We start from the raw sequence: 20985 nt of genomic DNA, 5'->3' as shown, positions 1-20985 counted from the left end.
GCTCCGCAGGCTCCACCCACCGGTACCCCTTACTGAGCTTTGTGGTCTGACGTCAAAGCGGGGTTCAAACACGATAGGCTAGTCAGCAGGATGTAGGGATAGGGGGCAGCGGCCAGCGCCGCTCCTCACAAATCTTTGCGGGGCGACGAAGAAGGCAGGCTACGGCCCCTCCGCCTCGCCGCGTCACTCCCGCGCCGCTCGGCGCGTGTCAGGGTATCTTCGCTTGCGAGTACGTGTTTCGCCGGTCGCCCCTCCGCCCGGCTTCAGCCACTGCCGGAGGGGGTCGAGCGGCCCGGCGGCTCGGAGACCCAGTGCGCGTCACGAGAGCTCAGAAGCAGCGGACAGGGAGAGGCCCGTGCGCAGCCCTGGGCGGACGCGCCGCTGTTTGGGGGTCCTCAGAGCGCGGCGTAGGTGAGAGTTCGAGCGACCTAGCTGGGGTGGGGGCATGGAAACGGGCCCTGTCCGCCAGAGGGTGTCCTGATGAAGGGGACCCTCTAGCGCCCAACCGCTGCCTGCTGCTGGTCTGGGAGTGAAGTGCGGCTTGACCACCTCTGCCCTCCTTGAGTCCTCTTTCTGCAGACTTGCCGCCTGCTGCACTCGCGGCCATCAGTGGGCTCTGCGCGGCGCGGCAGGAGGAGGAATGACATGCTGCTCCCCCAGCTGCACACTTGCCCAGTCTCCGGATTCCTTGCAGTTGCGGACAATACCGCCGAACCAAGTAATGCACCAATTAAAGCGCAACAATGCATGATAGAAGGTGACGGTAGTAGAGAGAAGTTCAGGTACTGTGCTGCGAGTCCCTTCTCGCATCTGCAACTTTTCCTTGGAGATGTTGTCCCTGTGCATTTCCATGTAACGTGGTATCTTATGTGGCCCTCTCCCCCGTTAAGCTGTGACCTCTGAGGAGGCAGTGACTGTCAGTCATCTCTTGTCCAGACTAGCACTTAGCAAGTGCTCAGTCGGTATTTGATGTAGGCCACAAACCGGATCGTAGGTTTACGTACTATGTAAAGGATTCAAACCGTACACTGACAGGCAGGGCAATAACCAGTGAATAGTTTACCGTGAAAGTGTGGGCAAAAGGGAAGCAGACACACAGTTTCAACTTGGAGGACAGAGAAAGTAGGAGTGCCATGTCCCCAGAGGGGAAACTAGTTTGGTGGAGAATAGCAGGTACTTCATTTAACAGGTTGCATTTGATGTGCTTTTGAGAAATCCTTGTGGTAGCAGCAGGAGGTTGAGAATGTGAGCTTAGTGTTCAGTTTAGGGAGGGTCAGGGCTAGAAGTTTAGATCTACTAAGCATATTAGTGACCTGTTTGGTACTTGTGGTCATGGACATGATAATTAGCCAAGAGGTGGTTGGATGAAGGAGCAAGGGAAGAAAATAGAGGAGTTGTCAGAAATTTCAGAGAGGATCCAGAATTGATCTATGGAGTGGAAGAGATCTTTAGCGCATTTAAGGGCTGAGAAAGGATGAGTCATTTGAGGGCAGGGGAGTTTGGAGATTGCGGATGTAAAAGAAAGGGTACTGATAAGCCAAGGTCCTGGGGGAGTTTGGAGGGTTCTCCTTTGCTGGTCTTGAAAAAGAGTAGGACACTTCTGAGAAGGTAAGGGAATAAGGATGATAGGTGTGAAATTTTAGAGAAGTTCATTCTGAGGCTGGAAGGGTTGGGGAGGAGGGCGATGAATGATGAGCTGCCCTTGTGTCACCAAGTCTAAGCTTGTACTGCTCACCACACGACAGGCCAAGAATCGAGACACGAGTTGCTGGGGCAAGGAATAACGACTTTATTCGGAAAGCCAGCAAACCAAGATGGTGGGCTCGTGCCCCCAAAGAACCATCTTGCCTGAGTTAGAATTCAGGCTTCTTTTATACTAAAAGGGGAGGGAGTAAAGTCAAACATTTCCTGGTTCCCATCAGCCTCCAGAGATACCCCTCTGGTGTTAATTTCTTTTTCCCTGCAGTCATTCACAGGTGGGCCTGGTCAGGATGTTTCTTGTGAGCTAAACAAAAGTATTTTAGCTTAATGCTCATTACCTGGGAGTCAGGGTTCTGAGAGTTGGGTGATTATGTATAATTTAAGCTTATAGGCTGCATCCCTTTAGTGATTAACTTGTAATAGAATACAAAAGGTTCTTCCCTATTACACTTGGCCGGTGATTTTGAAAGCTCAGTGATTTGAGAACTCAGGTTGTTTGATATGTTTGTCAGTCAGGGTCCAGTCAGGAAAGTAGAAACCACACAATATTTCAGCAGACTTTAAAACGAAGAATTGGTTAAATAGCTGCTGGAGGAACAAAAAGCAAAAGGGAGCAGTGAAGTAACTAAAAAAGTAAACTGATGGAAGAAGTTACAACACTTAGCTAGGTCTGAGGATCAAAACAAGGGAAGCCATTGGGGTTATCATGACCTAACCTTGGAGGAGAGGCATTATAAAGCTGGTGTTGATAACTCTGGAATTCAGAGGAGGAGCTCCCTGTTACTAGATTTCAGGCACCTGGAGGGGGGCACCTGCCTGGTTAGTGCTGGTACCTCTGGGGTGCTTGTTATCATGCTGGTCATGGGAGTGCTAGAGGCTGGGACCAAGGGCCCCTGGAAGGATGAAGGCCCACTGCTGGGGCGATATTGACTGAAACAGCAAGGTAACCGGAAAAAGGGAGTCCTCCTCAGCTCCTTCTGCCTTTGCCTTCCAAATTCTTATGCTGGGGTTCACGGGCCCCAGAGCTCCACAGATTGTTGGTGAATAGAATCCAAGTTCACAGGGAGACATTTTGATGCTCTGATCATAACAATAACAGCATAATTATTATTAGTTAAACCAGGATGAAATACACCTGGTCTTCTGTTGCCTGTTTTCATCTCTTGCTACTCTGTCCCGTGTTTACTCCCCTCTAGTCAGACATCCTCTCATCTCAAATCTACCCATCCTTCCAGATCTACGTCAGTGGTCATCCTTATGTTATCTCAAGATGAAAGATAATGTAATTTTTGTATGCTTTCAAAAACGCAAGCTTTCTATATAGAATTAGATCTAAATAAAAAGTCTTCATGGTGTAATACAGGTTCAAATAATTTCTAGAAGTTCTTGAATATAAATGTCATGAAAGCTTACAAAACCATTGTTTGCCTTGATTCTCTTCCTCGCTTCCACCATGTGTGGGCTTGCCTTCCTCTTAACCCACATTTTATGTTGTCTCACTCATACTACACTTAATATTTTATCTGCTATGTAGTATAAGGATTAACTCATGTTTATTCTTTCATTGTCATAAGTATGAAATGCAAGATGAGAGAATTCACCTTGGATTAAGGTGACAAGAAGGCCAGTGTGGACTGTGTAATTGTCACCCCTAACATAAGTTAGGGACTTCCAATTACAGTATAAACCTTAAAGGGGTCTGGATATAAATATACAGCACGTTAACTTTTTTTTTTCCTCTTAGATAATGCTATACGTTAAAACAAGTCTGATTTTGCCAGACCAAAGTAGATTTCCTATTGATCGTTCTTTTCTCAGCTTTTCTATTGCCCTGGTGAAAATCAGGCCAGGAAAGTGGAGTAATGCGAAGTAGTTATATCTGGTTATCAAGCTCCTCGACTTGTTGGTCATCATTTTGAAGTATACTGTTGTAATTTCATAGTGTCTTCTTTTCTCCCTGAGAGCAATAAATGCTTTTCTTTTCTTTTTTTTTTAAAAAATATTTATTTATTTACTTATTTGGTTGTGCTGGGTCTTAGTTGTGGCACTCGGGCTCCTTAGTTGCAGCAGGCGGGCTCCTTAGTTGCGGCATGCATGTGGGATCTAGTTCCCTGACCAGGGATCGAACCCGGGCTCCCTGCATTGGGAGTGCAGAGTCTTAACCACTGCGCCACCAGGGAAGTCCCATAAATGCTTTTCTTTATTTCTATGTTTGATTTCAATTTTAATTTTTTAATGAAGATATAGAGCCAGTTTATAAATAAATGTAGTTGGTGGTATTAAAGTAATTTTATTTTCTTCAACTGCCAGGATATATATGTGGATTTTTATATTATTTTGTAAATCTGTCAAGTTATGAGAACATCCTCATGTGCAAAAATAAAGTGTTTTCTCATTCATTGTGTTCTTCTCAACTTTCCTGCAGAATAACTGATGTTAAATCTTTTTTGAAGAAAAAACTGTGAAATTGAGAATCTTGCCTCTTTCAAAGAGTGAGACCGTAAAATAGATTTCAGAGCCTCAATTTGTAGACCATAGATTTACACAATTGATTATGTTGCTACTACTCATCTCTGTGTGGGTTCAGATTAGATCATTTTTTTTCCTTTTTTTTCTTGGTTACTCTAACTTGTCTGCTCCCTGAATCATTTTGCTTATATTGGAGTGTCATTTATCGCTACTAAGCTGTTTCTATTTCTCAGAGAAATTAAAGCTTCATCAAGAGATATTTGTATATATGTGCCACATATATACAAATAGTGAGGGTGGGAGGGAGGGAGATGCAAGAGGGAAGAGATATGGGAACTTACGTTTATGTATAACTGATTCACTTGGTTATAAAGCAGACACTAACACACCATTGTAAAGCAATTATACTCCAATAAAGATGTCTAAAAAAAGAGATATTTGTGGGCCTCCCTGGTGGCGCAAGTGGTTGAGAGTCCGCCTGCCGATGCAGGGGATACGGGTTCGTGCCCCGGTCTGGGAGGATCCCATATGCCGCGGAGCGGCTGGGCCCGTGAGCCATGGCCGCTGAGCCTGCGCGTCCGGAGCCTGTGCTCCGCAACGGGGGAGGCCACAACAGTGAGAGGCCCGCATACTGCAAAAAAAAAAAAAAAAAAAAAAAAAGAGATATTTGTACTTTTCTTTCAGGAGTCGCTTCATCATGAGTTATTTCGGAGCTTGGAGTTCAGGGATATTCAGGCCCCAGGGGAACCTCAGTGCTTCTCTCTCCGAACTGAACAAGACACAGTGCTCCTTGGCTCAGAACATGGACTGATAGAAGTAGACCCTGTCACAAGAGAGGTAAGTTACTGATGGAGGATGCTAGCACTTGGCATGACTCTTGACTTGTCTTTTTCCAAACTTGCTTCCCCAAATAGTATGTCCTTTAAATCTTTCTGAATTTATGCCCCGCCAAATGAATACTCCCTTCACTTTATTTATTTATTTATTTATTTATTTATTTATTTATTTGTTTGTTTTTATTAGTTTCTGCTTTATAACAAAGTGAATCAGTCACACATATACATCTTTTCCCACATCCCTTCCCTCATGCATCTCCCTCCCTCCCACCCTCCCCATCCCACCCCTCCAGGCGGTCACAAAGCACCGAGCTGATCTCCCTGTGCTCTGCGGCTGCCTCCCACTATCTATCCACCCTACGTTTGGTAGTGTATATATGTCCATGCCTCTCCCTCGCTTTGTCACAGCTTAGCCTTCCCCCTCCCCATATTCTCAAGTCCATTCTCAAGTAGGTCTGTGTCTTTATTCCCGTTTTACCCCTAGGTTCTTCATGACTTTTTTTTTTTAATTCCATATATATGTGTTAGCACACGGTATTTGTCTTTCTCTTTCTGACTTACTTCACTCTGTATGACAGACTGTAGGTCTATCCACCTCATTACAAAGAGCTCAGTTTCGTTTCTTTTTATGGCTGAGTAATATTCCATTGTATATATGTGCCACATCTTCTTTATCCATTCATCCGATGATGGACACTTAGGTTGTTTCCAGCTCCGGGCTATTGTGAATAGAGCTGCAATGAACATTTTGGTACATGTCTCTTTTTGAATTATGGTTTTCTCAGGGTGTATGCCTAGTAGTGGGATTTCTGGGTCATATGGTAGTTCTATTTGTAGTGTTTTAAGGAACCTCCATACTGTTCTCCATAGTGGCTGTACCAATTCACATTCCCACCAGCAGTGCAAGAGTGTTCCCTTTTCTCCACACCCTCTCCAGCATTTATTGTTTCTAGATTTTTTGATGATGGCCATTCTGACTGGTGTGAGATGATATCTCATTGTAGTTTTGAGTTGCATTTCCTTAATGATTAAAGATGTTGAGCATTCTTTCATGTGTTTGTTGGGAGTCTGTATACCTTCTTTGGAGAAATGTCTATTTAGGTCTTCTGCCCATTTTTGGATTGGGTTGTTTGTTTTTTTGTTATTGAGCTGCATGAGCTGCCTGTAAATTTTGGAGATTAATCCTTTGTCAGTTGCTTCATTTGAAAATATTTTCTCCCATTCTGAGGGTTGTCCTTTGGTCTTGTTTATGTTTTCCTTTGCTGTGCAAAAGCTTTGAAGTTTCATTAGGTCCCATTTGTTTATTTTTGTTTTTATTTCCATTTCTCTAGGAGGTGGGTCCAAAAGGATCTTGCTGTGATTTATGTCATAGAGTGCTCTGCCTATGTTTTCCTCTAAGAGTTTGATAGCTTCTGGCCTTACATTTAGGTCTTTAATCCATTTTGAGCTTATTTTTGTGTATGGTGTTAGGGAGTGATGTAATCTCATACTTTTACATGTACCTGTCCGGTTTTCCCAGCACCACTTATTGAAGAGGCTGTTCCTTCTCCACTGTACATTCCTGCCTCCTTTATCAAAGATAAGGTGACCGTATGTGCGTGGGCTTATCTCTGGGCTTTCTCTCCTGTTCCATTGATCTATATTTCTGTTTTTGTGCCAGTACCATACTGTCTTGATTACTGTAGCTTTGTAGTATAGTCTGAAGTCAGGGAGCCTGATTCCTCCAGCTCCATTTTTCGTTCTCAAGATTGCTTTTGCTATTCGCGGTCTTTTGTGTTTCCATACAAATTGTGAAATTTTTTGTTCTCGTTCTGTGAAAAATGCCAGTGGTAGTTTGATAGGGATTGAAGTGAATCTGTAGATTGCTTTGGATAGTAGAGTCATTTTCACAATGTTGATTCTTCCAATCCAGGAACATGGTATATCTCTCCATCTATTTGTGTCATCTTTAATTTCTTTCATCAGTGTCTTATAATTTTCTGCATACAGGTCTTTTGTCTCGTTTGGTAGGTTTATTCCTGGATATTTTATTCTTTTTGTTGCAATGGTAAATGGGAGTGTTTCCTTGATTTCACTTTCAGATTTTTCATCATTAGTGTATAGGAATGCCAGAGATTTCTGTGCATTAATTTTGTATCCTGCTACTTTACCAAATTCATTGATTAGCTCTAGTAGTTTTCTGGTAGCATCTTTAGGATTCTCTAGGTATAGCATCATGTCATCTGCAAGCAGTGACAGCTTTACTTCTTCTTTTCCGATTTGGATTCCTTTTATTTCCTTTTCTTCTCTGATTGCTGTGGCTGAAACTTCCAAAACTATGTTGAATAAGAGTGGTGAGAGTGGGCAACCTTGTCTTGTTCCTGACCTTAGTGGAAATGCTTTCTGTTTTTCACCACTGAGGTCGATGTTGGCTGTGGGTTTGTCATATATGGCCTTTATTATGTTGAGGAAAGTTCCCTCTATGCCTACTTTCTGCAGGGTTTTTATCATAATTGGGTGTTGAATTTTGTCGAAAGCTGAAAGACTCATTCTTGTCAACCAAACTGTTACTATAAATAATACCATCTCAGTACAGTGGAAGATAATCACTTAATGAATATTTATTCAATACAAGACCGTACCAGGCTACAATGCCAGAAAAAAATTTTTTTTGATAATTTAAAATTCCCAATTTGCTTACTGGTTAGAGTGTTGTAGTATACAGTGGTCCTCACAGGGTTTTCCTTTGACATCCAGAAGAAATGAATGAGTCTGATGGCTGTTGAGTCAATATTTAGTACCACTGTCTGTCTAGTACTTTCTTTGGTTCATAGAGGTAGTTAATTATGAAGGCTGGACACATACATCACTGGTATGCCTTCATTACTCAAAAAGATATACCTAAAGGCTTACCATAAAGTATTTAAAGATATCTGGTCCAGATGGAATCTTTCATTCAATGTTAAAATGATGATTAACTCTTTGCTCCACCTTTTTTTATCCTCACTTTAAAATGAGTACAATCATTATTTCTATTAGAAAAAAAAAGTGATTAGTAATGTATTCTTTATTTAATTTAGTAGCATGTTTTGTTGGTCGATTTTAGAGAGACGAACTCATCCTGGTTCGCCCAGGACTGTCCTGATCTTAGCACTGAAAGTAATGGATTCCAGAAAACACCTCAATCCAGGGTAAACCGGACGGTTGGTTACACTAAGTCTGGCTAATAAAACGTATGCTATTGCGAAATATTTCAATATTGTAAAAGGTGAGTACACCTATTGTCCCTAAATGAATGGGAGGAAGTTGGGTTAGAGGAGGGTCCCCAACGATGCTCTCATCACTGATATTTGCTGCGTGCACAGAGCTGTACAACAGGATACCTACTTCTAAGTGGCAAATGTGTAATACCAGCGACTTCCTTTAAGTAAAACTGTTAGATTCTGCTTTCTAAATGCCTCTACTCTAACCCACCCTCTTCTCTCCATCCCTATGCCTCTACCTTAGTTTAGACCGCTACCATTTAAATCAGTTTATGTATCGCCTCTTCTTGGAGGACTGAGACCCTCAAATCCCTTTAGGCACTCATGGAGATTGCAACCCAGCTCCTGCCTCCCTCGGGGATCTCACCTTAGTCTACCATCTTCCCGCAAGCAACCCACCCTCGTGAACTCGCACTGCGCTCGCCCTACCCGGCATGCACCCTTCTGTTTTCCACGTCTTTGCAAATGCCATTCCCTTGGCCTACAGGGGAACAGAGAGATCCAGTTCCTTCTGACGTGGGGAGGAAGCGCTGGGGAGGGCGCGTGTGCCTTATGATCTGTCATCATAGTCCCTATACTGTCAGGCAAATTGGGCCCAGATCCACCGCGGGCTCCGCAGCCCAGGCGGCCTCAGGGGTCTTGGGCTCGGTAGCCATGGCGACCTCAGGTGCTGCAAACCCCGCCCCCTGGGAACCTGTACTCTTCCTCCCGCTTGCCACGGAGGAAGGTGTCTTTCCGGCGTGTAGCCCGGGACACGCGCTGTGCGCACGCGCACTGCTCCCCAGGCTCCGCAGGCTCCACCCACCGGTGCCCCTTACTGAGCTTTGTGGTCTGACGTCAAAGCGGGGTTCAAACACGATAGGCTAGTCAGCAGGATGTAGGGATAGGGGGCAGCGGCCAGCGCCGCTCCTCACAAATCTTTGCGGGGCGACGAAGAAGGCAGGCTACGGCCCCTCCGCCTCGCCGCGTCACTCCCGCGCCGCTCGGCGCGTGTCAGGGTATCTTCGCTTGCGAGTACGTGTTTCGCCGGTCGCCCCTCCGCCCGGCTTCAGCCACTGCCGGAGGGGGTCGAGCGGCCCGGCGGCTCGGAGACCCAGTGCGCGTCACGAGAGCTCAGAAGCAGCGGACAGGGAGAGGCCCGTGCGCAGCCCTGGGCGGACGCGCCGCTGTTTGGGGGTCCTCAGAGCGCGGCGTAGGTGAGAGTTCGAGCGACCTAGCTGGGGTGGGGGCATGGAAACGGGCCCTGTCCGCCAGAGGGTGTCCTGATGAAGGGGACCCTCTAGCGCCCAACCGCTGCCTGCTGCTGGTCTGGGAGTGAAGTGCGGCTTGACCACCTCTGCCCTCCTTGAGTCCTCTTTCTGCAGACTTGCCGCCTGCTGCACTCGCGGCCATCAGTGGGCTCTGCGCGGCGTGGCAGGAGGAGGAATGACATGCTGCTCCCCCAGCTGCACACTTGCCCAGTCTCCGGATTCCTTGCAGTTGCGGACAATACCGCCGAACCAAGTAATGCACCAATTAAAGCGCAACAATGCATGATAGAAGGTGACGGTAGTAGAGAGAAGTTCAGGTACTGTGCTGCGAGTCCCTTCTCGCATCTGCAACTTTTCCTTGGAGATGTTGTCCCTGTGCATTTCCATGTAACGTGGTATCTTATGTGGCCCTCTCCCCCGTTAAGCTGTGACCTCTGAGGAGGCAGTGACTGTCAGTCATCTCTTGTCCAGACTAGCACTTAGCAAGTGCTCAGTCGGTATTTGATGTAGGCCACAAACCGGATCGTAGGTTTACGTACTATGTAAAGGATTCAAACCGTACACTGACAGGCAGGGCAATAACCAGTGAATAGTTTACCGTGAAAGTGTGGGCAAAAGGGAAGCAGACACACAGTTTCAACTTGGAGGACAGAGAAAGTAGGAGTGCCATGTCCCCAGAGGGGAAACTAGTTTGGTGGAGAATAGCAGGTACTTCATTTAACAGGTTGCATTTGATGTGCTTTTGAGAAATCCTTGTGGTAGCAGCAGGAGGTTGAGAATGTGAGCTTAGTGTTCAGTTTAGGGAGGGTCAGGGCTAGAAGTTTAGATCTACTAAGCATATTAGTGACCTGTTTGGTACTTGTGGTCATGGACATGATAATTAGCCAAGAGGTGGTTGGATGAAGGAGCAAGGGAAGAAAATAGAGGAGTTGTCAGAAATTTCAGAGAGGATCCAGAATTGATCTATGGAGTGGAAGAGATCTTTAGCGCATTTAAGGGCTGAGAAAGGATGAGTCATTTGAGGGCAGGGGAGTTTGGAGATTGCGGATGTAAAAGAAAGGGTACTGATAAGCCAAGGTCCTGGGGGAGTTTGGAGGGTTCTCCTTTGCTGGTCTTGAAAAAGAGTAGGACACTTCTGAGAAGGTAAGGGAATAAGGATGATAGGTGTGAAATTTTAGAGAAGTTCATTCTGAGGCTGGAAGGGTTGGGGAGGAGGGCGATGAATGATGAGCTGCCCTTGTGTCACCAAGTCTAAGCTTGTACTGCTCACCACACGACAGGCCAAGAATCGAGACACGAGTTGCTGGGGCAAGGAATAACGACTTTATTCGGAAAGCCAGCAAACCAAGATGGTGGGCTCGTGCCCCCAAAGAACCATCTTGCCTGAGTTAGAATTCAGGCTTCTTTTATACTAAAAGGGGAGGGAGTAAAGTCAAACATTTCCTGGTTCCCATCAGCCTCCAGAGATACCCCTCTGGTGTTAATTTCTTTTTCCCTGCAGTCATTCACAGGTGGGCCTGGTCAGGATGTTTCTTGTGAGCTAAACAAAAGTATTTTAGCTTAATGCTCATTACCTGGGAGTCAGGGTTCTGAGAGTTGGGTGATTATGTATAATTTAAGCTTATAGGCTGCATCCCTTTAGTGATTAACTTGTAATAGAATACAAAAGGTTCTTCCCTATTACACTTGGCCGGTGATTTTGAAAGCTCAGTGATTTGAGAACTCAGGTTGTTTGATATGTTTGTCAGTCAGGGTCCAGTCAGGAAAGTAGAAACCACACAATATTTCAGCAGACTTTAAAACGAAGAATTGGTTAAATAGCTGCTGGAGGAACAAAAAGCAAAAGGGAGCAGTGAAGTAACTAAAAAAGTAAACTGATGGAAGAAGTTACAACACTTAGCTAGGTCTGAGGATCAAAACAAGGGAAGCCATTGGGGTTATCATGACCTAACCTTGGAGGAGAGGCATTATAAAGCTGGTGTTGATAACTCTGGAATTCAGAGGAGGAGCTCCCTGTTACTAGATTTCAGGCACCTGGAGGGGGGCACCTGCCTGGTTAGTGCTGGTACCTCTGGGGTGCTTGTTATCATGCTGGTCATGGGAGTGCTAGAGGCTGGGACCAAGGGCCCCTGGAAGGATGAAGGCCCACTGCTGGGGCGATATTGACTGAAACAGCAAGGTAACCGGAAAAAGGGAGTCCTCCTCAGCTCCTTCTGCCTTTGCCTTCCAAATTCTTATGCTGGGGTTCACGGGCCCCAGAGCTCCACAGATTGTTGGTGAATAGAATCCAAGTTCACAGGGAGACATTTTGATGCTCTGATCATAACAATAACAGCATAATTATTATTAGTTAAACCAGGATGAAATACACCTGGTCTTCTGTTGCCTGTTTTCATCTCTTGCTACTCTGTCCCGTGTTTACTCCCCTCTAGTCAGACATCCTCTCATCTCAAATCTACCCATCCTTCCAGATCTACGTCAGTGGTCATCCTTATGTTATCTCAAGATGAAAGATAATGTAATTTTTGTATGCTTTCAAAAACGCAAGCTTTCTATATAGAATTAGATCTAAATAAAAAGTCTTCATGGTGTAATACAGGTTCAAATAATTTCTAGAAGTTCTTGAATATAAATGTCATGAAAGCTTACAAAACCATTGTTTGCCTTGATTCTCTTCCTCGCTTCCACCATGTGTGGGCTTGCCTTCCTCTTAACCCACATTTTATGTTGTCTCACTCATACTACACTTAATATTTTATCTGCTATGTAGTATAAGGATTAACTCATGTTTATTCTTTCATTGTCATAAGTATGAAATGCAAGATGAGAGAATTCACCTTGGATTAAGGTGACAAGAAGGCCAGTGTGGACTGTGTAATTGTCACCCCTAACATAAGTTAGGGACTTCCAATTACAGTATAAACCTTAAAGGGGTCTGGATATAAATATACAGCACGTTAACTTTTTTTTTTTCCTCTTAGATAATGCTATACGTTAAAACAAGTCTGATTTTGCCAGACCAAAGTAGATTTCCTATTGATCGTTCTTTTCTCAGCTTTTCTATTGCCCTGGTGAAAATCAGGCCAGGAAAGTGGAGTAATGCGAAGTAGTTATATCTGGTTATCAAGCTCCTCGACTTGTTGGTCATCATTTTGAAGTATACTGTTGTAATTTCATAGTGTCTTCTTTTCTCCCTGAGAGCAATAAATGCTTTTCTTTTCTTTTTTTTTAAAAAAATATTTATTTATTTACTTATTTGGTTGTGCTGGGTCTTAGTTGTGGCACTCGGGCTCCTTAGTTGCAGCAGGCGGGCTCCTTAGTTGCGGCATGCATGTGGGATCTAGTTCCCTGACCAGGGATCGAACCCGGGCTCCCTGCATTGGGAGTGCAGAGTCTTAACCACTGCGCCACCAGGGAAGTCCCATAAATGCTTTTCTTTATTTCTATGTTTGATTTCAATTTTAATTTTTTAATGAAGATATAGAGCCAGTTTATAAATAAATGTAGTTGGTGGTATTAAAGTAATTTTATTTTCTTCAACTGCCAGGATATATATGTGGATTTTTATATTATTTTGTAAATCTGTCAAGTTATGAGAACATCCTCATGTGCAAAAATAAAGTGTTTTCTCATTCATTGTGTTCTTCTCAACTTTCCTGCAGAATAACTGATGTTAAATCTTTTTTGAAGAAAAAACTGTGAAATTGAGAATCTTGCCTCTTTCAAAGAGTGAGACCGTAAAATAGATTTCAGAGCCTCAATTTGTAGACCATAGATTTACACAATTGATTATGTTGCTACTACTCATCTCTGTGTGGGTTCAGATTAGATCATTTTTTTTCCTTTTTTTTCTTGGTTACTCTAACTTGTCTGCTCCCTGAATCATTTTGCTTATATTGGAGTGTCATTTATCGCTACTAAGCTGTTTCTATTTCTCAGAGAAATTAAAGCTTCATCAAGAGATATTTGTATATATGTGCCACATATATACAAATAGTGAGGGTGGGAAGGAGGGAGATGCAAGAGGGAAGAGATATGGGAACTTACGTTTATGTATAACTGATTCACTTGGTTATAAAGCAGACACTAACACACCATTGTAAAGCAATTATACTCCAATAAAGATGTCTAAAAAAAGAGATATTTGTACTTTTCTTTCAGGAGTCGCTTCATCATGAGTTATTTCGGAGCTTGGAGTTCAGGGATATTCAGGCTCCAGGGGAACCTCAGTGCTTCTCTCTCCGAACTGAACAAGACACAGTGCTCCTTGGCTCAGAACATGGACTGATAGAAGTAGACCCTGTCACAAGAGAGGTAAGTTACTGATGGAGGATGCTAGCACTTGGCATGACTCTTGACTTGTCTTTTTCCAAACTTGCTTCCCCAAATAGTATGTCCTTTAAATCTTTCTGAATTTATGCCCCGCCAAATGAATACTCCCTTCACTTTATTTATTTATTTATTTATTTATTTATTTATTTATTTATTTATTTATTTATTTATTTTTATTAGTTTCTGCTTTATAACAAAGTGAATCAGTCACACATATACATCTTTTCCCACATCCCTTCCCTCATGCATCTCCCTCCCTCCCACCCTCCCCATCCCACCCCTCCAGGCGGTCACAAAGCACCGAGCTGATCTCCCTGTGCTCTGCGGCTGCCTCCCACTATCTATCCACCCTACGTTTGGTAGTGTATATATGTCCATGCCTCTCCCTCGCTTTGTCACAGCTTAGCCTTCCCCCTCCCCATATTCTCAAGTCCATTCTCAAGTAGGTCTGTGTCTTTATTCCCGTTTTACCCCTAGGTTCTTCATGACTTTTTTTTTTTAATTCCATATATATGTGTTAGCACACGGTATTTGTCTTTCTCTTTCTGACTTACTTCACTCTGTATGACAGACTGTAGGTCTATCCACCTCATTACAAAGAGCTCAGTTTCGTTTCTTTTTATGGCTGAGTAATATTCCATTGTATATATGTGCCACATCTTCTTTATCCATTCATCCGATGATGGACACTTAGGTTGTTTCCAGCTCCGGGCTATTGTGAATAGAGCTGCAATGAACATTTTGGTACATGACTCTTTTTGAATTATGGTTTTCTCAGGGTGTATGCCTAGTAGTGGGATTTCTGGGTCATATGGTAGTTGTATTTGTAGTGTTTTAAGGAACCTCCATACTGTTCTCCATAGTGGCTGTACCAATTCACATTCCCACCAGCAGTGCAAGAGTGTTCCCTTTTCTCCACACCCTCTCCAGCATTTATTGTTTCTAGATTTCTTGATGATGGCCATTCTGACTGGTGTGAGATGATATCTCATTGGAGTTTTGATTTGCATTTCTCTAATGATTAATGATGTTTCCCTTCACTTTATACTGATGTCATATTAGGCATAACTTAACTAGTACCCTATCTTTTAGTCTGCTTCTGTTTTAATCTAAGTTGGCAAAACTCTGACATTGTATTTTGTGGGGGTGCCCTACTTTTTACCCTTTCTACCATGTAAATACTGTCTATTAACAGTTCTCAAGTGGGAATGCAGATGAAAATTTCCTGTAGGGCTTTTTAAACTGTTTCAGTCACCATCTCATACCAACTAAATCAGAATCTTCACTTCTGGAGCGTGAGCGTATGTATATTTAAAAGCTCTTTAGGTTGATTCTGATATCTTCCCTTAACTATATTTTGCTACTAATGTATTTTAGGTGATTACATTCTTAGTCCCCTTTCCCCATACTGTGTCCATTTTAGGAAATCATAGTTAGTAGCTTCATGTTTTATTGGATATTTTCAAAGATACCAGGCTTTTATGTTTACGTGGCACAAAGGTCATATTAACTGTGTTTTGTGTTAAAGATGGTAGTGTTGTGATATTTCTCAAACGAAAGTTTGGGTTTTAATCTAGGAAAAAACATTTTAGAAAGCTTTTATATTATAAAAGAAACATTAAAAAGTATTTCTGGAAGTGTTATGAATTGTTCTTGAAAGTAGATTGACTTAATTTGCTTATTTGTTTGTTTTGGTGAAAGGTGAAAAATGACACTCCTTTGGTGGCAGAAGGCTTTCTCCCAGAGGGTGGAAGTGGCTGCGTTGTTGGTATTCAGGAGTTGCTGGATCACGAGTCTGTGTGTGTGGCCACAGCCTCTGGAGATGTCCTACTTTGCAATCTCAACACACACCAGGTAAGTGGAAGAGACCAGTGAGGAGGAAATCTTAGGCATCCTCAAATGCCTTTTTTTGTTTCATGTCACTAGTTTTTCGTAGAAGTTTAAAATGTCAGGAGCCATAATATTTAAGCATTTTGCAAATTTAAGTCTTTGCATTATATAATTCTTTACAGAAAATTGTTGGCATGGCTTTAGCTATATTTCAGGATTCTTCTAAAAGTCAGTTTTGTCTACTGCATTTATTAATTAGAACAATCAGAACATTCCAAATAAGAACTAACAAAAACTCAAACCTGGCCATTCTTGTATGGTATAGCTCACCTCTTACTAGAATCTGATCCTGAGTTGTAACCTTTATTTCTCGATTTATGAAGTCTTTGAAGTGTTTATATGGCTTATGTTTTCTTTTATGAAAGCTGAGTAAGCCTCTCCTTGATGGCTAACTTTAAGAGTCCCTGAACTACAGGTGCTAAGGTGATAATGCTATCATTATGTGCACATCTTATGACTACCAGAGAAGATAGACTTCAACCATTTGCCTCCTTCTCTACTTAGCATAAGGCTGAGTTTCTGGATTTCTATTCTCACCTTCTTGACAGCTTTTTAAACTTTGTTGATTACTCCCTTAGTTGTGATCTCTTTAACATGGATGTATCACAATCCATATTACTAATCATAGGATAATAATAGCAGCTGACATTTATTAAATGTTTACAATGCACCAGGCACTTTTTCAAGTGTTTTTCATGCAAAATTGTATTTAATCTTCACTACAACCTTATGAGGTAGATTGTTGTTTTTCCATTCTTCAGAAGAGGAAATTGAGGCACAGAGGGCTTAAATGACTAGGCCAAGGTCAAACAGTTATCAGGTGGGATTTAAACCCTGGCAGTCTAACTCTGGCACCTTTGCTTTTAACGGTTCCATTTAATCAAACAATAAATCTCGTTCTCAGTTCATGGTGAGAAATATCAAAGCCATAACTTAATTAGTATTTCTCACATTTAAAAGGTATGCTTTTACTTTCAAAACATTTTGTAGAAGTTTTTCCTAATTACTGAGCTCCTCCAATCCATTGGTCTCCACCAGATGGTGCTGATCCTCCATATTTGTGGCATCACAGTGTCTGCAAGACAGAATCCATGTTCCTTACTGTGCCTTATAAGACCTTTCACTATCTGTTCCCCAAATTCCTTTTTAGCCTCACCTCCCACCCCCATCATTCCTGTGTGTATATATACCTTATGCTCTAGTTGCAGCTGATTTTTAACTGCTCTTTTTAACTGCACATTTTCCCCCCCAGTGTCTGCCTCCTAGCCCTATTCCTACCCTTCAAAGCACCTCCTCAGAGAAGCTTTCCTGAACTCTCTGGGGCCATTTGTCAGTCTCTGCTCTGAGCCCACACTTAATTCCCAGAGACCACGGTTACATCCCTAACCCTGCTGTAGAGGCATCTTTTATCTCTCTTTTATCTCCTTAACGGGAGGAATGGAGTGGCCGTAGTCACCTCCAGTCCCTATGGTCTGTGTCATGCCTGGTCTTCTAATACGTGTTACTGAATAAGTGTTTACTGAATAATTTCACCTTTGTGTGTTTTGTTAATTGTTTTGATTAAGGTCATAGTAAATATTTACTGAGACGCTTATATTTTCATATCTCCCTTAACATTTTGAAATGTCTCTCTCAGCTGGAATGTGTCGGGAGTGTAGCCAGTGGTATCTCTGTCATGAGTTGGAGTCCTGACCAAGAACTGGTGCTTCTTGCCACAGGTAAGCATGTCACTGGTCCCTAATTCTTGACTTTTATAAAACATGACTCCTAATATCTCACAGGCTTAAGTTTTAGGGTGCTTAAGTTTCAAAAAAAAAAAAAACATTTCTTGGAACAAGGATACCAGCATGATAATCTGTAGGGAATGTGGTGTTTTTGAGTTAAGTGTTACTTCTTAATATATCGTTTTAGAAAGTTGCTGCTCGGCTTCCCTGGTGGTGCAGTGGTTGAGAGTCCGCCTGCCGATGCAGGGGACACGGGTTCGTGCCCCAGTCCGGGAGGATCCCACATGCTGCAGAGCGGCTGGGCCCGTGAACCATGGCCGCTGAGCCTGCGCGTCCGGAGCCTGTGCTCCGCAGCGGGAGAGGCCACAACAGTGAGAGGCCCACGTACGCAAAAAAAAAAAAAAAAAAAAAAAAAAAAGTTGCTGCTAAGGTCCATAGTTACGGTTTAAAATGTCAGCAATATTTAACCTACTCTAAGAGGAAGAGTTACTACATAAAATAAACTGATTCTAAGAACTGCTCTCCCAGTCCTATTTTTTTCCCTTAAGTCTTTTCATTCCAGATGAGTTTCTGCAAACTAGCACCCTGATGAGGTATACATTTGAAGAGATATCTTGCTGACTAAATCGTTGAAGTTAGTGGAGGAGGGCTATGTGGACTTTAATGTTAGCTTGACATACATAAATAGCTGAGAATAAGCACTAGGTGACGTACCCAGTCAAAAGTTCTTTATAAAAATGAGAGTCAGAACATTTTGAATAAGTTCTGTCTTCCCTGTTTTGACTATAAGCTCCTCCACTCCAGCTCAGTAGCTTCCAGTGCTATAGATACTTACAGAATGGCAGATTTGCTAAATGAGAACAAAATCATTCTTGTTTTTGCTCCCCCAAGGTCAACAGACCCTAATTATGATGACAAAGGAGTTTGAACCAATCATGGAACAGCAAATCCACCAGGATGATTTTGGTGAAAGTAAGTATAGCTTTGTTTGAAACATTTTGTGACTTGTCTTGCACACTAGTAGGCACGTCATAAGCCCAAGGAACTTAAACCCCTACTTAATTCACTGTCTGATAGCCCAATTCCTTTAGTTCATTCCAGATTTTAAAAGGCATACCTCTGGCGCCTCTCTAAGTCTCAGAGTTGGCTTGGTCAATAACTTGGGGAATAGGGATCTGTGCTTAGAATCACCTGGGTAGTTGTTGCCCAAACCCCAGGACAGGCTTAGCCGGGGTGTTTAATGAAAAGGACTGTACTAGCTAGAATAAGGAGAGCATTTCTGAGGTACAATTTTGGGGAGAAGATAAGAGAGGCAGGATAGAGAGCTGATTTTTGTTCCTACTGATTAGACCTGAATTTTCATGGGAACCATCATATTGTTTTCCTGCTAAGATCTAGCTGAGGTGATATGGGCATTAGGCTGTGGAACTATTGAAGGGGCGATGCTTATTGAGTATAAGAAGCTCTGGCCAACTTGAGGGCACCAGGTGGCTGGCCTGATTGAGGTTCTCAAGGATGGGGGAGATGGTATTTTAACTTTTGCTGAGGTCTAACCTCATGACTTCTCGTTCTACTAAGTAAGAAATCATTTAGAAAGGTGCTACTCATTTATTCATTCAAAAATAATTTGTTTGTTCAGAAATAATGTTTGAGTAGGTAGTATGAACCCAGCAGTGTGTTTGGTGCTGTGGCTAATTCATCTTTTCCCTTAAGGAGTCAATAATAACAGGATGTGCAGGTATTAGGGTAGCATAAGGAGAGAAAGGGAGTAATGGGGACGGAAGACTTCCCAGAGGAGGCCGACTTGAGCTGAGTTTTGGCTGATTTGGTGTTGGGTAAATGAGGGTTGAGGGTGGGGGAGTGGTCCAAGCAAGTGAATTAGTTCATTCCAAGGCAGGGATGTTTCATAGAAGCCTTTGACACAGCATGGCTTATTCAGGCAACTATGAGTACTTCAGCATTGCCTAGTGACAGGACATGGATGTGGAATGAAATAAAGGGGAGGGATTTTGATTAAGTTTGATAGGGAATTTGGACATTAAGTTATAGGAGATCAGTCATTAAACGTTCTGATGATGCAAGATTGATTGATTGGTGGAGAGGGAAGAGACGAGACAGGGTTACCTGGTAGGAGGTTGCTGCAGGAATCCAGGTGAGAGATAAAGAAGGTGGGTGTGGGACTAGAAAAGGGAAAAATGCAGGAAAATTTTGATTCTCAATGAGGATAGGAGTACATTTTTTGGAATTACGGGAAACTTTTTTTGAATATATGTGCATGGTCCCCCTCCTGCCCTAGCTAGTTTGAGAAATACCAGTTTAGAAAGTGAAATAAATAGGCTTTGGGTATGTAAGGTGAAGAAGAAAGTTTAGTAGGACTCTAGCCAGAAGCTCAGGTGGTGGAAATAAAGATGTCAGTATCTGAGAGGGAAGGTGGGGGAAGTGCTGGTCTGTAAAGGGTGGGTGATGAGTTCCTTTTTGGATTTGTTTAAGGGCGCTATGGGATCACCAAGTAAAGCAGGTGAGTAGAAGGGGCTGAAGCTCAGGAGAGGCCAGAGCTGTGGACTGGGAGTCATTGGCATGTGGGGAATCTTTACAATCTTGGGATTAGATGTGCTTGCTCAAGGAGCAGGTATGGTGCTGGATCTAGGGCCCAGGGTGGGACTCTGGGGCATCCAGCTTTGAGGATAGTCATAGAGGTAGTAACCAACACATCTTTGCATGGGAAGGTGCTCTGGGCCTGGCTCATCCCACCGACTTTCCCATAAGAAGTCTAATAGAGTAAATCAAAGGAGAGGGAGTCCAAGTCAGGGTCTTAGGTCTCAGAAATGTATTTGTCAGTACAAAAAGTCACTCTGTGGAGTGGTGAATAGATATTTTTCTTCTAACCGGGGTGTCGACAAACTTGTTCTGTAAAGAACTGGACAGTAACTGTTTTCCGCTTTCAGGCCATATGGTCTGTGTTGCAGCTACTCAACTCTGCTGATGTAGTATGAAAACACTCAAAAGACAGTACATAAAGAAATGGGTATGGCTGTGTTCCAATACAAGTTTATTTGTAAAAGCAGATGCAGGCTGTAGTTTACTGATTGCTGCTGTAACTCCACCACCTATTATCTGATCCCACTGGAAAAGTTGTCTTGCTTTGCTCCTTGACCCTTTATCTCTCTGTGGAAACTTTCGGATAGAAGCCCAGGGGTCTGCACCAGGATAGGCACTACTGTTTGTATACAGCAGCAAGGTATGCTTTGGGGTACTACAATACTTGGATGTGCCCAAGCAGAGCAGACAGGAAACGGTCATGCTGACCCATAATTTATAGGAATTATAAACAGCCCTGCTTCGTCAGAATCAGCATCAGTTATAGGAGGGAAATATTGGGTCCTGGATCTGGCTGATGCTTTCAGGGGCATCTCTGTAGTACCTCTTATAGGTGGATGCCAAGTCCTACCTTCAACAACAGAAGGCTGCATTATTTCAGCAACTCTGACTTTATATTTTAGGTAAGATCAGCATTATAATTTAGAAAGAAGCCCAGCCTGGA

At 43.0% G+C, this 20985-nt stretch overlaps 1 protein-coding gene across 1 annotated transcript in view; it reads left to right on the top strand.

The window, feature by feature from the left end:
• The window catches only part of LOC132481687 (elongator complex protein 1-like), a 44087-nt gene that overhangs the window by 131 nt on the left and 22971 nt on the right, over nucleotides 1-20985 (top strand). The window contains exons 2-7 of the mRNA XM_060086517.1: nucleotides 78-311; nucleotides 4855-5007; nucleotides 13660-13812; nucleotides 15532-15684; nucleotides 17357-17438; nucleotides 18336-18416. Of these exons, the coding sequence (XP_059942500.1) occupies nucleotides 78-311; nucleotides 4855-5007; nucleotides 13660-13812; nucleotides 15532-15684; nucleotides 17357-17438; nucleotides 18336-18416 (856 nt within the window). The remainder of the gene's footprint in view (nucleotides 1-77; nucleotides 312-4854; nucleotides 5008-13659; nucleotides 13813-15531; nucleotides 15685-17356; nucleotides 17439-18335; nucleotides 18417-20985) is intronic.

Source organism: Mesoplodon densirostris, chromosome X, assembly GCF_025265405.1.
Source record: "Mesoplodon densirostris isolate mMesDen1 chromosome X, mMesDen1 primary haplotype, whole genome shotgun sequence".
NCBI lineage: Eukaryota > Metazoa > Chordata > Mammalia > Artiodactyla > Ziphiidae > Mesoplodon > Mesoplodon densirostris.
Note: the sequence above shows the minus strand (reverse complement) of the source record. Positions and strands in the feature narration are given on the sequence as shown.